Source organism: Vanacampus margaritifer, chromosome 2 (genome assembly GCF_051991255.1).
Source record: "Vanacampus margaritifer isolate UIUO_Vmar chromosome 2, RoL_Vmar_1.0, whole genome shotgun sequence".
In the NCBI taxonomy this organism is placed as follows: Eukaryota; Metazoa; Chordata; class Actinopteri; order Syngnathiformes; family Syngnathidae; genus Vanacampus; species Vanacampus margaritifer.
This window is the reverse complement of record NC_135433.1, coordinates 38,487,258-38,503,509: the sequence shown is the minus strand read 5'-3', so window position 1 is coordinate 38,503,509 and position 16,252 is coordinate 38,487,258. Positions and strand designations below refer to the sequence as shown.

The 16,252-nt window shown below is 39.3% G+C and overlaps 1 protein-coding gene across 2 annotated transcripts in view; it reads right to left on the bottom strand.

Annotated features, from left to right (window-relative positions):
* The window catches only part of LOC144044756 (guanine nucleotide exchange factor VAV3-like), a 51,285-nt gene that overhangs the window by 13,217 nt on the left and 21,816 nt on the right, over positions 1–16,252 (bottom strand). For both annotated transcript variants that reach the window (XM_077559353.1, XM_077559354.1), the window contains exons 18-24: positions 16,105–16,196; positions 13,506–13,531; positions 13,287–13,344; positions 10,869–10,999; positions 4,081–4,146; positions 3,782–3,816; positions 3,596–3,712 (exon numbers count right to left, since the gene is read on the bottom strand). In XM_077559353.1, coding sequence (XP_077415479.1) covers positions 3,596–3,712; positions 3,782–3,816; positions 4,081–4,146; positions 10,869–10,999; positions 13,287–13,344; positions 13,506–13,531; positions 16,105–16,196 — 525 coding nt within the window. The remainder of the gene's footprint in view (positions 1–3,595; positions 3,713–3,781; positions 3,817–4,080; positions 4,147–10,868; positions 11,000–13,286; positions 13,345–13,505; positions 13,532–16,104; positions 16,197–16,252) is intronic.

The window sequence follows — 16,252 nt, the reverse complement described above, 5'->3', positions numbered from 1 at the left end:
TACAACTAACTACATTTAAAAAACTAAATGACAACTAACTAAACTTAAATTTCCAAAACTATAATAACCCTACAGAAAATGGATAGATAGAAATTGGAAGACACCAAGAGTTATCTTTCCATTCCATTTCCTCGCAAGGAAGCCGACACACAAAACGCAGTACACAAGGTCTTTCGACTAACGCGGCGGCGGTTGTCACGCTCGCGGCGCCGGCTGCAAACCTACAATCAATTACTTGGAAGAGAGAGTACAAAAACAACCGTGGGCAATGAGCCACATGTTGCTTCACCTCGTCTTAAGGCCTCAGACTCTGGTCAGTTTTTGGAGCACTTTAAAAACAGATCTCAGCACGACTTCCCCATAGGGCAATAGGAAACTGGTCTCAAAACAGGGCCTGTTCAGAACATTGGGGAAAAAGTCCGTTGACAAACTGGTTTGTTGATAATTTTCACCATAGTTGAAGAAATGTCATTGCATTATTGATACAAGGAAAACTTTGATCTCAATTTAAAGCATTTAATAAATAAATAAAAAATCCCATTTTTAATTGGTCCTTGTCATGTTCCCACCCACTTTACAAAGAATAAAAGATGTGACATTAAATTGACCTTATTCTTTAATTTACATTTTTGTGCTCCATTTTTAATGGCATTAAATCTCTTCCTATTAACACCACAGAAAATCACTGATATGTGTTGCATTTTGTTCTTTTACAGTCTGAAGGAAAGTGTAACTAAGATATGTACAGCACTACATTTTTTGGTGTACGGTTAAAGATTTATATTTTTTAGAGACAAAACCACTGAAAAAAACAACAACAAGGTTCCAGAGATTGAGATTTAAAAGACCGGTCAGAGTGTTTCATTGCCATTCAAGAGTCAATTTTGAGCGCACGCATGAATGCATAATCAGTATGCAAAGCCGTCAGGCACACAGGCATGTGCGCACACAAACACACACACATTTCCTGACAGAAGACACAAAACAATGGAAGGGAAATTAAAAGGATTTTCCTTTGTGCACCATCCAAAGATTTCACGACGAGCACCTCGAGCAGCTGGCAGTTGGTTTCTATTGTGTTTGCATAATAGCATCGAGAACCGAGCGCACGTAAAGGGCGTTAGGGGTGCAGCATCGTGTGCTAACAGCGACTAATTCATTGTTTGCAGCATTGATTCAATTAAAGAGGCTTACGCTGTAATTTATTAGCATGGAAACCAATGAAATTTTAAGGGGTGATATGGAAACTTTACACCTCTGCAGTACTAAGACGTTCCAGCTGCAGAAGTGTCTACTCAGTCTTATGAAAGTAGACTGTGGAATTTTACCAGGAGATCCAGTCAATCCCTGATCCAAGTCCAGTCAAGATCAGATCCATCACAAAAGTTGAGTCTCCATTCAAAAAATCCAACCAAGAACAGATGTTTCGAACCTTGATCAATTCACTAAGTCCAATCCAGCACCAAGTGACCCAGAAAGTTATTTCATGAGCTCAGAAATTCCGTAAAGAATATATCTTTCGAAGAAGTTCCATAAAAGCGGAAGAATGAATCCTTAAGAAACAACCATCAGTGGATGATGAGTCATCAACAGAGCCTCATTGAAATCAATAAACTATGGATCCATTTGCCAAACAAAAACCGAACAATCCAGGAAATTCAATCAAAAACAGGTTTGAATCATCAGTAGTTCCTTCCAGGAAGTTCAATCAATCTCATTTTAATGCTATCCGTGTAGAGAACTCATTTGCTCCCAAAAACAGATAAAAACGTTCTATTTTACAGTAAATATTGCCGTGGTCCCAAAACATATTCATACTTTTTTTTTTTTTGCTTGAGCATACAGAAAGAAGGCTTTGATGCAGCCTCTGCTCACGCTTAAAGGGACTACACCGTGGTATTTTAAGCCCTTCCACAGTTATGGGGGCGCACGCAATGACGTCAAACCGTGCCAACAGCTTGTTTTCTCAGGTTGGGAGGGGCTGGTGCTTGGAGAGCAGAATAACCTAGAATTTCTCATACAGAGGCGAATCGAGGAAAACAACTTTGCTCATGTTTTTGGGGAGGAATTCGCATTTCAACATGGCTAAAAGCTCCAAAAAGTTGATTATTTTTATGTTGCAGTTCCTTTAAAGCAATGGTAGTTTAACGTTATTACAAAAAACGGCCAGCAGGTGGCAACAGAGTATAAGGGATCAACCAGGGCTATGTTGCAAAAAGCTCTTTTCCTCACTGTTTTAAGCAAATTTGTGAATAATGATGAAACTTAGCTTTATTCTCTTGCTAATTACTGCAAACCCGAAACAGATAGAAATAAAATTTTAAAAAATCCTGATGAATGAAAAGACTCTAATCTTTCTTTTGGTAGGTTCCATGTTTTTATATAAATAGAACACAATATTATGTGGGCCTTGCAAAATCTGTCAAAATCCAGTAAAACAGCCGGGAGCGAAGAGGGTTGCTCCAGTGAAAATGGCTAGTAGTGAATGAGTTAAGGTTCCGTACACCATGAAGTTTAATCAAAACCAGACCCCTTGAGAACATTCCATCAAACCTGGTCCGTCGCGAATGTACTACTATGAATGACTCCTTAAGAAAGAAACATTGATCGAAAATTGAGTTGAAAACAGACCCTCCATCAACCCTAATCAATGATCAATCCAGAAAGTCGAGTGGCGGACAGAACTTAGCTCAAACCTTGATCTATTGAGCAAGCTCCATTTGGTATGGATCCATCGGACACTGAACTTACCAGACGTTTCAATCATTAACACATGCTTTGTGTCAAGTATGGGTTTAACTAAACCCTGATCCGGTGAGAAGGTTATGTTCACTGTAGATCAATCGTACACCAAACTACCCAATCGTGCAAAAACAAACCCTTTGCCACGAATATGGATCGAACTACAGATTCTTTTAGATGGAAACATTTGCCGATGTTACTGCCCGGACCGGACTACATGGCAACACCACGTAACCTCTGAGGTAGGATGGCTCAATCCCAAAACACGGACATTCTTGCGTCTTCTGCACTTTCGGCTTTTATTGGTTGCTAAGTGCATTTATCATTTGTGAATTTGAAAGCTAGTTCCCCGACCACGATAGCTACTAGCGCTAGCATGTTACAACAAAATTGTGGACTCATCGCTTATTTTTGTGTACCGCTACTTTAACAAATGCTGGGAAAGGAAAATATATTAGAGACTTTAAGGAGGCTATTTGGAGGAATTTCGAAATCGAACATCTTGACCACCAGATCTATTTTTAGCCAGAGCTAGCCACGGCTTGCGGCTCATATATATCACGATCGCATTATGGTAAAAAACAACAACAACATTTTTACCATCTCACAATGACATATACCTTCATCAAAATGGTCAGAACACACTTTGGTAGACTTTGTCGTTTTGGAAATCCTTTCGATTTATCATTGCAATTCTCTCTGAGTCTCCGGACACTCCTTTGTCCGTTCTCATTCGGCACACAATGTGGGGCACATGACGTCATAGACCCGTTAAGGAAGTCCAAAGATCAAATCAGACAGGAAGTTGAGTTAAAATAAAAAAGGAGGGAAAACTTCTACGATGTTGACTTACTTTATACTAATGGCGTACTCTGTGCATTCCTTACTCCGATGCCGAACCAGATAGGTGCTGTTCTCTCGGTCCTGGAGTTCCTCCTCGGCCTGGCACCGCTCCATAGGCCCTGCGAACCTGCAAACCACCCACCAAGTCATTGTGAATGCGAACAAGGAGACGAAACGGAGAATGACGTATTGTTACCAGAGCTGTGCGGCGTAATCGACAGGCTTGGGTAGCTGGCGCAGAGGAGAAGAAGAAAAGAAGCTGTATGGTTATTTGGCGATTCATCGCACTTGAAAGGCTTGGAGGTCAGACGCCCGCTAATGTGATATTGGAGGCACACCAGGGGGGCTAAAATCAGACCTCGACAGGAGCACAGGCATGTAATGGAAAAGCACATCTCTTTGCTCCAGACGTCAATAGTGGCCATTACTGGGCTTAATGCATTGCGCTCACGCTTAATGTGGCCTATTGATCAGCGAGGAAATATGCACACTTACGCAGGGGCAAGGCCTCACAGCATCACTGGGAAAGAAGCCAATCTTGCCGCTCGCCGGGATTCTGCCCTGCGAATGCGACGGGATGTTAATCGCATTCAATTTGTGCCGCACCTTCACTGCAAAACCCCCCTCCCTCCCATGCCGCCCAGGATAAATCCTCAGCAATTAGCACGCAACAAGCCGCGCGCCTAATTTGCAGCCCCAGTTAATTACGCCAGCGACTCTGCCGGCAGTTTGATTTGTAGTTTATCACAAGGGCCTCGTTTGGCCCCCGGAATAATGGAGGCTCGTTTGCGACGGCGAATACTCGAACAACACGGAGACCAAACAAACTGTATTTTACCAAACACTCTTGTTTATCTCAATTTAGTCTAGAAATTACAGTATTTGTGTGATTGCCTGTTACATGACACAATGAGGCTGTTTTAGGACCCAGACGCCGAGGAAGAGGTGGAGGGTTTAGCAGCTTTTATTTAGCAAAACAAAAGCTCTTCGTTGAGAGGGAGAAAGTAAATGCTATTCAAAGATTAACTGAAAGCGCTCCAAAAGGGAGGAAGTTCAAAACTACATTCAAAAACAAAAATCACTCTATGACTAAACAAAGCTAAGCTATACAAAATTACAAACAAAAGTTCTTTCACGAGACAAGGCGATAGGCAATAAGGTAACAAGGCTGTGGTCACACAAAACACTTCGGCACAAGACAGGGGGAACGCAGACTATTTAACACATGAGGGTAATGGGGCACAGGTGGACACAATCAGGGATCAGGGTTGACACAGACACCACACGAGGAAGGGCAAGTGACCTGAAATGAGAGGAGTCAGTTTTTTCAAAATAAAACAGGAAATGACAAGACACCCTCACCGCGGTGTGACATTACAGCTGATTTCAATGAATCTTTGGCTACGTTCACACTGCGGGTCTTAATGCTCAATTACGATTTTTGGGTAAAATCCGTCTTTTTTGAGTAAGCGTTCACATTACCTATTAATTGCGACCTCAGCCTGTCTGCTGTGTGGACGTAATGCGTCCTCAAAGTGACCCACATGCGCAGAAGAAGATACAAAGTCACTCAAAGTCCGTCGTCGGGGCTTATATTTTTACCATCTCATATCTACAGAGGAGAGGAGTGATGCGGGAGGAGGTAGAAATAATATTTTGTGAAAATGAGGCAAGCCTGTTCGAGCTCCTCATCTCACAGACACCTCTCTTTTTTTCTCTCCCTAACGATGACATCACGTCATTGACGCACGTAATAAATGAGTCGTCTGCGTGGCTAAATTACTAATATCACCACTACAAATGTCATCTTTATACTTCATGTTTCAAGTGGGATTAAATTAAAGTCAAATATAAAGTCACAACTGTTACTCGAAACGACTTTGCCGGTTCACGTATGTCTACTCTCCCGAGACGTGCAGACCACACTGATGCGTCAAGCATAAATCAAGCTTAATGCCCCGCCCCCGCAGACGCCACGCAGCGCATATTGGACTTTTGATGACGTCGAGGTCAGATATATGCGACCTGGCCGTTCAGACTGCGGTCGCATTGCAAAAATTCTGATACGTATCCGATCTCGGTCCACATGTGAAAGTGACCCAGGTCGGATATGAAAAAATTGGAATTGAGCCGTTCAGACTGACATAAAAAAGTCAGATACAGGTCGCTTTTGGGCCAAAAAATACGATCTGGGTCGCATTTGCCTTTGTAACGTAATGGAAAGTGCATTGAGCGAGTGTCCAGTAAATTCAGCGCAGAACATATTTGTTAAGAAGTGTCAATGACCCGTACATTAGCCAAACGACTACTACTCCGTGAACAAACACAGCGCAGCTCAGCCTTTGGTTAGTGGATATGATCGCTAGCTACAAGATTTTGGGCAGTACGTCAAACTTACTTGAAACTGCATCACACAAATGTGAATATTAAAAAAATAAGACAATCAATGATAATATTGTATTTTCTTAAAAAGAAAAGATTTACCGGTATCAATCAATTAACCCTATAAAGCCTGAACCATGAAATATATGAGAGAAAATTCTGATTCTTTGAGAGTATTTATTGGTTCTTTTGAATAAAAACTTTTTTTTTTTGAAAATCAATTTCCACATATGACTTTTGATTTGTGTCATATTTAATACATCCGGTCACAATGCTTTAAATTCGTAAATTTATAATTATCAAAAATATAATAATAAACAGACATATCAAACATATTTGTATTTCCAAAAATCAGAAAGAACATTTCCCACTATTAATAAGTTTAGCTGTCTTTCCTTTCTCAATTGGGTCGATCTTGCAAGATTGTGGAAAAGCCATCAGCTGGGTGATACTGCCCTCTAATAGATTATCTGTGCAATGCATGTGTCAGATCATATACGTCAGGGTTTTAATGGGGGTGATATTATACTCATGAAATAGACGGCTCAAAATGTATTGTATTTATTAATATGATAAGTTTGTTGTTATAGGGTTAATTGTTAAAAATATCAATTTCTCTAGCACCAATTCAAAGAAATGGATGTTGTTTTTGGACTCAGCAGCCCAGAATTACGCAAATCCTTAAAATATCTTTGGCATTTTGATTTAAAAAAATCAAGATAATGAAGGATGCCAGAAAATCAGGGGATCGTATTATACACGAGTACAGAGAAAGAAAAAAAGCTTTTTAAAGGTGATTTTGACGGGGCGTATTAAAGACAGGTGCGTATTACAAACATGAGATTTTAGTCAGCTGCTACATATTTTTCATACCCTTTTTAAAATCACTAATATTGTTCTGTATGTCAAACTTGTTCGAAACGGCATCACACCTACAAAAAAAACGTGTATAAACAAAAAATGTTTCACTCACGAGAGAAAAGATTTAAGTTAAATAAGTCATGAAATCATGTCATGTTAGCATTAGCATTAATGCTAACACATATTTTTTTTAAATTGTGTTAGTTGCAAACTAAAATGGTGCGATGGTACACAGTTTAACAAGGAAAGAATATCATATTCTAAAAAGTGAATTTCAAATATATAACCTACCGTTTAAGTGCTGACTTTTTCAACTTTTCGGGCCGTACCACTTTTAGTTTCCACTATATGATACGCCAGATGTCCTTGGTGGAGGTCTACTCTTCAAAGTCCATCTCGTGAACTTCATTGAAACAGACTGAGTTCATTTGTAAGCGTTTAAGTCAACAAAGTGGCCGTCGTTAGTGCTAATTGAGAAAATGGAGTCCCCGCCGACCTAATTCTACGTTTTTCGCTCTCCCTATACCAACTCGTCTCCATTAGACCGCTGCGCTTTTTGGGGGGCGAGAGCCTGCCAAAAAAAAAAAAAGGCTGGTGGGTTAACTCGATTGGAGTCTCTGTGATTCATTCGACGCAATAACATTTCATCCAAGCTCTTTTGGTTCTATTTGTTATGCCCTGGATAAGCGTGTGCTAAAAAGATTAAACGCATTACTCGGGCAGCATAAACAGGAGGCACCCGCCGAAGGATCAAATGAAATCACTGTGATTGATTGTATTGTTGTGCCAGCGGGACGGAGATAATTGCCTTCTGGGTAACGGGGGAGGGTTGGTGGGAGGCGGGTAGGGGGGTAATTCCATCCTCTGGCGCCGCCGGGGACGCCCGAGATTAAGGGTACCCTGTGGAGTTTTAATTGTCGTCACAAGTGCTTCTGTTTGGAAGCCAAGTCCCCCGCAGTAACCTTTGTGGAATTAGAAGAAAATATAAATGTCTGTTTTTCAGCTCCATTTTCTTGTTTTGACAATCGTGTCAATATGGAAATGTTCCCCCAACTGCAAATGGTACAGTCTTGTCTTTCTATGGCAGGCATGAGCAAAGTATGGCCACAAAGTTGGTCACTCTCCGTTCTTTAAGACGGTCCAATGGCCTTTTACATTACCAAGAGTCATATAATATTCTTTGCCATTTTTTCCTATATTGTATGACAAAAATGGATTAGTTAATTTTTTATGTCATTAAAAATTGGCTCATTGATTTATTGTAAATTACACAATTAAAACACGTATACACATTTAACAACAATTGGGCATTTATTTTATTGAATAATAAATGGTTTATTATTGTTACATTAACTAAAAATACAATTTAACAAATTAATGAAATATTTTATAATTAATGAAATATATTGCAATTTTAAAAATGAGTGTCATTTTATTATTAAATTATTTTTTGCACGGGAAAGCTTAACAAGAAAAAAATAATTTTTAGGAGATTTTTTAAATTATTATTTAATAGTGACTTACAGTTCGGTACCCACAGATTTGCATATTCGCTGATAGCTGTTTTCCCATTTTCCCACAGTTTTTCATAAAAAGCAAATTTCAGTGATCGTCCCTGTACACAGGTTTTTGCTATTTGTGTTCTCAATACTGTGCAAATAGTCAGATTTTTTTTTTAAATAAAAATCCAAAACAGTTGCAATTTTACAAGAATAAAGGCAATGTTTTAAATGAAAACAATACATTAGGAGATTTTTTTTTAGTGCAGTCTTATTTTTGAAAGGGAACATTTTCCAAGAAAGGAAATAAAAAGGTTGTTTTTTTTTATCTTCGAAAAAAAAAGTCTAAATCTTACATGAAAAAAGTCATAATTTTTACAAGAATACAGCTGTAGTTACATGAAGATTTTCTTTTTAAGAGAAAAAATGTTGCAATCTGACTAAATGATACTGTTAATGACTTTTTTCTTTCCTTTTTTTTAAGCCAGATGACCAGGACATAAGCGGCAATGCATTTTGTTGTGTGGCTTTTTCCCCCCTTCATTTAGTGAAGGTCTGTCACAACACAGAGAAACATGGATGATAAGGCTTTAATGCCGCCGCAAACAGCCCGGATGAATCGGCGGCCTTTCAAACATCAGATAAGGTCAAACCATATCATCAGCCTCACTATTAGAAGGTGCTGCACCACCATTAAAAGCTACTCTGCAGGCTGCAAACGGCCCGCGTGTTATTGTCTCACTAAAGCCTCTAAATTCATCAACTTGCTGCTGACATCATACAATGCTAGCAATGATTTCATCTGACCAAGCGACCAAGAGAGTCACATGACCCATGTGTCATGTGTTACCCTAAACGCTTTGCGTCATGGTCCAAGTGACAGATGAGAGCGCAGACTTCCACCAAGGGAGAAAAATAATGTCTGGTCAAATTTTATGACCTATTTTATATATCAGTCAAACCCCTCGATGAAGTTTCATTGAAGAGCGTTTGCTAGTTCCTGCTGATAAAAACAACCAAGAAATTATGGCAAAAACATATCAAGTGCTAACTAGTGATGAACTAATAGAATGTAAAGATTTTGAAACGCGCACCACGGTACCTTAGAGAGACCACACTTCGCAAGGTTACCACCAATTACTACCAATTATTATTTGGAGTGAGCGAGCAAGCAGGAGCTAGTGTGAGTGTCGAGCAAGAGTGGCTAGCAAGAACTAGCTGGAGCGGCTAACAAGAACAGCTAGCGGGAGAAGCTAGCAAAAGCTAACGAGAGCACAGCAGTGGGAGACAAGCTGTGGGATCCTGAATCATGGGGCTCAGCAACGAGTACCCGCAGGCCCCAGCTTGAAGGTAAGCGGCAGTTGACCCATTGGGTTTGACACCAGCTGCAACTACCATCAGAAGCTAACTACATTCGCAACATTTCTTCTCCTTCGAGTAACTGTAGCAGAAAGATGGCGGCGAAACATGTCAGCCTCCTCTGAGGTTCGGGTCGACCCATGTGATAAAACTAGACCAACATACAAAAATATATATATATATATGTTGATGTGTTTTATGAATTAATTATTAGTTCACCACTAGATGGTGCTAAATAACTCACACCCCTCCCAAAAGTCAACTTAGCAAATAAGAAACAAAGTGATTTCAGTAGAAGTTTTCATGAAAATTGTCACAGTAGTTTTGATCAATGCTGATTTATAAAAATAAAAAATACAACAACAAAATGAAGGTAGTATATATATATATATATATATATATATATATATATATATATATATATATATATATATTCTAATAATTTAAGCCCCTAAAAAAAAAAAGTGATTTCACTACAGATTTTCAGGGAAACTAATAAACTAGCCTTTGATTTATGCAGATCAAAACATCAAAGAAATAAAATAAATAAGAGTAATAATTAAAGCTCTGCCCCCACAAACCACTTATCACTAAGAAACTAAACAATTTTAAAATAAATTTTCATGGAAATTGGTTTGCTACTTTCTAACAAAACATTAACAGCAATAACAATAATTATGTAGTATGTTAGTTTAGTCATAAGAAACAAAGCAATTTGAATGAAGAAAAATTTCACGGAAAACAGCAAATTTTTGATTAATGCCAACCAAACCAATAAAGAAATTATGGTAAAAATGTACCGGAAAATCCTGTAGATGACACACACACATTTATAATACACCAACCAACACCTAAATCACCCGTAAAAAAAAAAAAAAATTCTCTGTACTTGCCCTGATTTGCTCTTATCAAAGTGAATATGAATGAAAAAAAAATGTTATGCTAAGAAACAGAACAGATTTTCAACAGCTCTATGTGGGGTCCTCCTTTTTACATTGGCCAGTATTTTTTCCCCAGCTACTGTGAGCTGAAGGTGACATCCTCCGCAACACGCACGGACTCAAAACCCAGCGACTTTGCAGAGGACGTGAGGTGCGGGACAAGACGAGCCTCTGAGCCGTGACACGTCATCCCTCCCTTAAGAGTCGCGAGTGGCACGCACGCACATAGAGACACACGCACCTGCCACCATGAGCTGTGCAGGTCGGCGAACATCAGCTCGATCACGTCGCCCGCGCGGGCGCACAGCGGGGGGCCGCGCGGCGGGCAGGGGGCGCCGCCGTAGTCTCGGATCACCAGCATCCTGGGTAGTCCTTGAACAAACAAGCACATTTGCACTTCTCGGGATTTTACGAGGATGAAGTCATGTTATGAAATTTCATGACTAAAAAGGGATTTTTGAGAGAGGGGGGGGGGGGGGTGTTTTTAACTTCCACACCAAACTCAAGCAGGCCTTTTATGGATCTTGCTTGCATTCTCTAAACTGCTCTTATGAACTGAAAAAGCAGACGTTTGCCCCCCCCCCCCCGCAAAAAAAAAGAGTTGTAGGCCCCCCCCACCCACATCAAGCCATCTTTTTCCAAAGCAGCCGTTCACTTTGGCAGCAGATTCCTCTCCGTCTTTCCCGACCGCTCGCAGATGCAATATTTTCTCAGAAAACATGGCCGCCGGCGTCGGGCTCTGAGGCGGAGACGGAGTGCTTCTGCCAGGGCGGACGACACAGCCACTTCGTCTCCCGCCTACATCCAGACCCCCTGAGAAACTTATTAACTGACGCTGACCCCCCCCACATACACTCATATTCTCAAAATGAGCTTTTCACACCAAACACAGCAAACGGGACGTTGCCTCAACTGTGCAGTTGCCATATACTGCAGTACCTTGATTCAGAATCAGAATCATCTTTATAGGGTAAGTATATAACACACAAGGAATTTGTTTCCGGTAGTATAAGCTATTGTAGACGTGTTACATAAGTACAGAGAGTCCTTATGTAATGTAAGGCTAGCATTTGTGCCGTAATCCCAACCAATGACAGCAGCTGTGCAAACGATGCGGCGAGTCATCAAGCAAATACTGCGAATCATCGCTAGGTTAATTTAGTCCCCTTTCACTTTCCAGTTCTTCTGTGTCAAAAAGAACTGTCTACTTCTTTGGGTGTTAGGGGTGTCAAAATTAGATTGTTGTTTTTGTGTTAATTTAAAGTTTCTTTAATGCCACAATTTTTTTTTTACACGCGATTAATGACAACTTGGAAAGTTGTATCCACTTTTAGGTTACCAAGAGTATGAAAACTTAGAAAAAAATATTTTATTGTACATTTAGAACATATATAAAATTTGCAATTAATCGTGAGTTAACTATTGAAGTCATGCAATTAACTCATTCATTCCCAGCCATTTTCACTGACGCAATCCCCTTTGCTCCCGGCTGTTTTACTGGATTTTTACTGATTTTGCAATGCCCACAGAATATTGCTATTTAAAAAAAAATGGAACCTACCAAGAGAAAGATAAGAGTGACTTCTTTCATGATTAAAAAAAAAGTATATTTCTATGTTTTTGTTTTGCAGAATTAGCATTATAATATAACTAAGTTTCATCCATATTTACAAATCTGTTTAGAAAAGGGGAAAATAACTTTTTGCAACATAGCCCTGGTTGATCCCTTATACTCTGTTGCCACCTGCTGGCCGTTTTTTGTAATAACTTTAAACTACCATTGCTTTAAGTGTCCTCTTCAGGTTAGAGGCTGCATCAAAGCCTTCTGTATGCTCTAGCATAAAAAACATAAAATGAAAAATAAAGTATAAATATGTTTTTGGGATCATGGCAATATTTATTGTAAAATAGAACGTTTTTATATGTTTTTGGGAGCAAATGAGTTAATAGATGGAACGATCTCTACATGGATAGCATTAAAATGAAATATTTTCTTGATTCCTTACTTTCTGGATGGATCATTGGATAATATTGTGTTCTATTGATATAAAAACATGGAACCAGCCAAAAGAAAGATTAGAGTCTCTTCTTTCTATCTGTTTCCATTTTGCAGCAATTAGCTAAGCTAAAGCTAAGTTTCATCATTATTCACAATTCTGTTTAGAAATGTGGGTAAATGAGCTTTATTTAGCATGGCCCTGGTTGATCTCTTTTGCTCTGCTCTTTTGTAATAAGTACTATTGCTTCTACCGTGCAGATGAGAGGCTGCATCAAAGCCTTCTGTATGCTCTAGCATAAAAAATAAAAAAACGTATAAATACTAGAACATATTTATATACATTATTGGGAGCAAATGAGTTCATTAGGATTAAAAAATAATAATCGCCTGACACCTCTCGTTAAAAAATAATCATATCTAAGTCTGCAAAACAATGCTAGAGTTTGGTAAAGTTGCTTTATTCCCCTGTAGAGTTGAAAAGCCAGAGATAATCAGTGCTTGTAAATTTTCTTTATTAAAAATGATGTTTGTTTTGGGGGTTTGGAACACATTCATGGCATTTCAGTCCATGTGTTATATGACCAAATTGAATTATCAGCATGGTCACATAACAAATTAAATACAAAGGCCAAGGAACCACAGGGAAAAAGCCAAACTGACCTGGGTCTGGAGGTGTTGTGCCCTCCTGAGGAGCGACGGGAGATGGGACCAGTGTGACCTAAACAATATGAGTCACAGTCATCATGGTGGACAGACATTTAGAGTGCGGTACACTTAAGTGATTTCATCTCTGAGGAAATACAATTAGCGTATGATCATCTATGTAATGAAAGTGCAAAGGTCACATTGAAAAAGGCAAACAGTTGGAGGTCTTCTTACCTTGGAGCGATGCTTGGATGACGACTCTGTAGTGGCAACAGAAGAAGACAGTATGAGGACATGGTGAAATGGACCTAATCGTCAACATATTTATAATTTTATTTGGGGTGTCAGGCAATTAAAAGTTTTAAACATAATTAATTGCATTACTTCAATAGTTAACTCACGATTAATCGCAAATATTATATCCGTTTTAAATATACAATACAATGTACAATAAATGTTTTCATACTCTCGTTACCATTAAAGTGGGAAAAAAATGTTAATGTTGACCTGGACGTGTCTTATGTGTTGAGACTGGAATTCCCCCAGTGCAAGCTTTCCAAGTTATGGGCGGTCATTAATTGCGCGATAAAAAAATTTAGCGGTGTTAGAGATTTTCTCTATAGGTTTGGCACATTTCTTGAAACTGAGATGACATTTTCAAAACTGCAAGCTCATTTGGTCAAACTGACTTACATTTGTGCACAACCTATCAGTTTGTTAGCAAAAGCACATATCTATCCCAAAACTGGTCACACATGCTTCACTCCAAGTCGGTCACAACTGCAAAGATCCTTCTCAATTGCTTTGGCTCTACTGCATTTACTTTATGCTTTTGCCAAAAGTAACTCGGATGATTTTGCACAACACCATGGATCATCTGCAAAAGCTCATATCGCTCCCAAAACAGCTTACCTATGTGTCAAAATAAAATTTCTATGTCATACAAGTAGTCAGTGCCCCCAAAATGCATCGTCCATTTAGGCATTATGTGAGCACCGCAAGTCAAAATCATTAGATGTTTTGTCAAAACAGCAGAGGTGTCACTAACAAAATACGGTGACGATTTTACAAGAGCAGTTTTCGGTCTGACATACTTCACTCACAGTCAAGGAAATCGCAACACTTTTTATTCACACAAAGTTACTTACACATTAGAGTGCAACAAAATATAGTGTAAGCCAAATTCTATATATTTATGAAAATTAAAAACTATAAATTTAACTATAAAATACTAATAAATAAAATGATATCTTGCCAAAGCGTAAATGAAGAACCAACAACTGTAACACTTTCACTACACAGTTAATTCTGTAGAGGTAATTTGACTATTTGGAGTGGGACCAAATAGACTCAGTTTCAGAATAATATTTACACACAAGAGTGTGAAATAAAGAAGTGAAAAATAATTAAATAAAAGTCACTCAAGGGTTGGGAGGCAGCTGATCGACTCCCTGAGCCACAGAGCTCCTGCTGGTTGTTACTGTAGTATATCGCTCGTGTCAGCTGGAATCTTCATAACTCCGAGACCAAAAACATCTTGGAACTAAGCAAACAGTAGAAGTGGCGTAGCTCAGGTGGCACTACTGCGGCCGTCTCCCAACCTGAAGGTTCCTCAACCCTTGAGTGACTTTTTTTTCCCCAATTCTTTATATTACTCTCTTCCAAGTGTAAATATTACTCTAAAACGTAATCTATTTGATCCCATTCTAAATCTATCGTCACCTTCCCCCTCTTGGCCATCCATACGCTGCTCTCTGTTTGGCCAAAGGTTTTCATCCATGTTGCAGCCAATATTTTCCCTTGCAATGCCGCGAGGGGGAAAAAGTGTCTCAACCATCCTCTACACTGATCCCCCGTTACCTGCTTGACTAATTTAGACAATTGAACAGATGATTTTGCCTATTATGACTTACACACTGAAATCCTGCTGACATGTTTTGGAGAGACTGAAAAACAACTAATCCAGTTCGATCAGCAATATCTACTCATTTGGAAAATGTGCTAAATGTTGGCACAATGTGCTAACTGTAGGCTAAATGTACACAACCATTTGCACAGATCCACTGAGACATGTACTAAAACATTGGCAATTTGATGAAAGCAATGAGAAATGCCATTCAGTTGAGACCAATTGTAAGGTAGTTTTGTGATTTGTATTTTGAAAATGTCATCTCAGTTTCAAAAAAAAAAAACTGTAAAGGAACTTTAAATTCATTCAAAATTAACGCACTGATTTTGACACCTCTAATTTCTGTACACCATATCTCAACCATTATTATCTGTACACCTCTAATGTACCATTTGTAGGAGTCTATGAGTTTAATCAAGAACTCCAATGGAGTCTGCGCACCTGTAATGCACCATATCCAGAGCATTATGGTCTGTGCATCTCTACTGTAGCATACACTATCAGTGATGGTCTGTGTGCTAGTAATGGACCATATTTGAACCACATGTAATGGTGTGGACACCTCTGATAGACCAGACTTAGATGTGTAATATACCATATTTAAACCATATTTACTGGTCTGTGCAACTCTAACGTACCGTATCCAGGCCATAATGATCTGTGTCTCTCCAATGGACCATCGTTACATCACATTTAATTATCTATGCACCTGTACTGGACCATATTTAGCCCATTATGTTCGATGCAACGTACGGTTTGGAAATGGACAATATTTACATCACATGTAATGGCCTAAGAATGTCTAGTAGATAAGATTTACACCATAACAGTCTATGCACCGCTAATGACAAATATTTGCAGCATATTTAATCATCGGTCTGTGAGCCGCTCTGCTTTGAAGGCGGATTCAAAGGTTGTCCTCACCTGTCCTCCTGCAGAGTCCCAGCTGACCCAGGCACTCCTTGTGGACGGCCAGTACGCATTTGGGACAAATGTAGCCCTGGTTGAAGATGCCCCTGCACGGAGACACACAACATGTTTCGTGATTATTGATATGATCATGTCACGAATG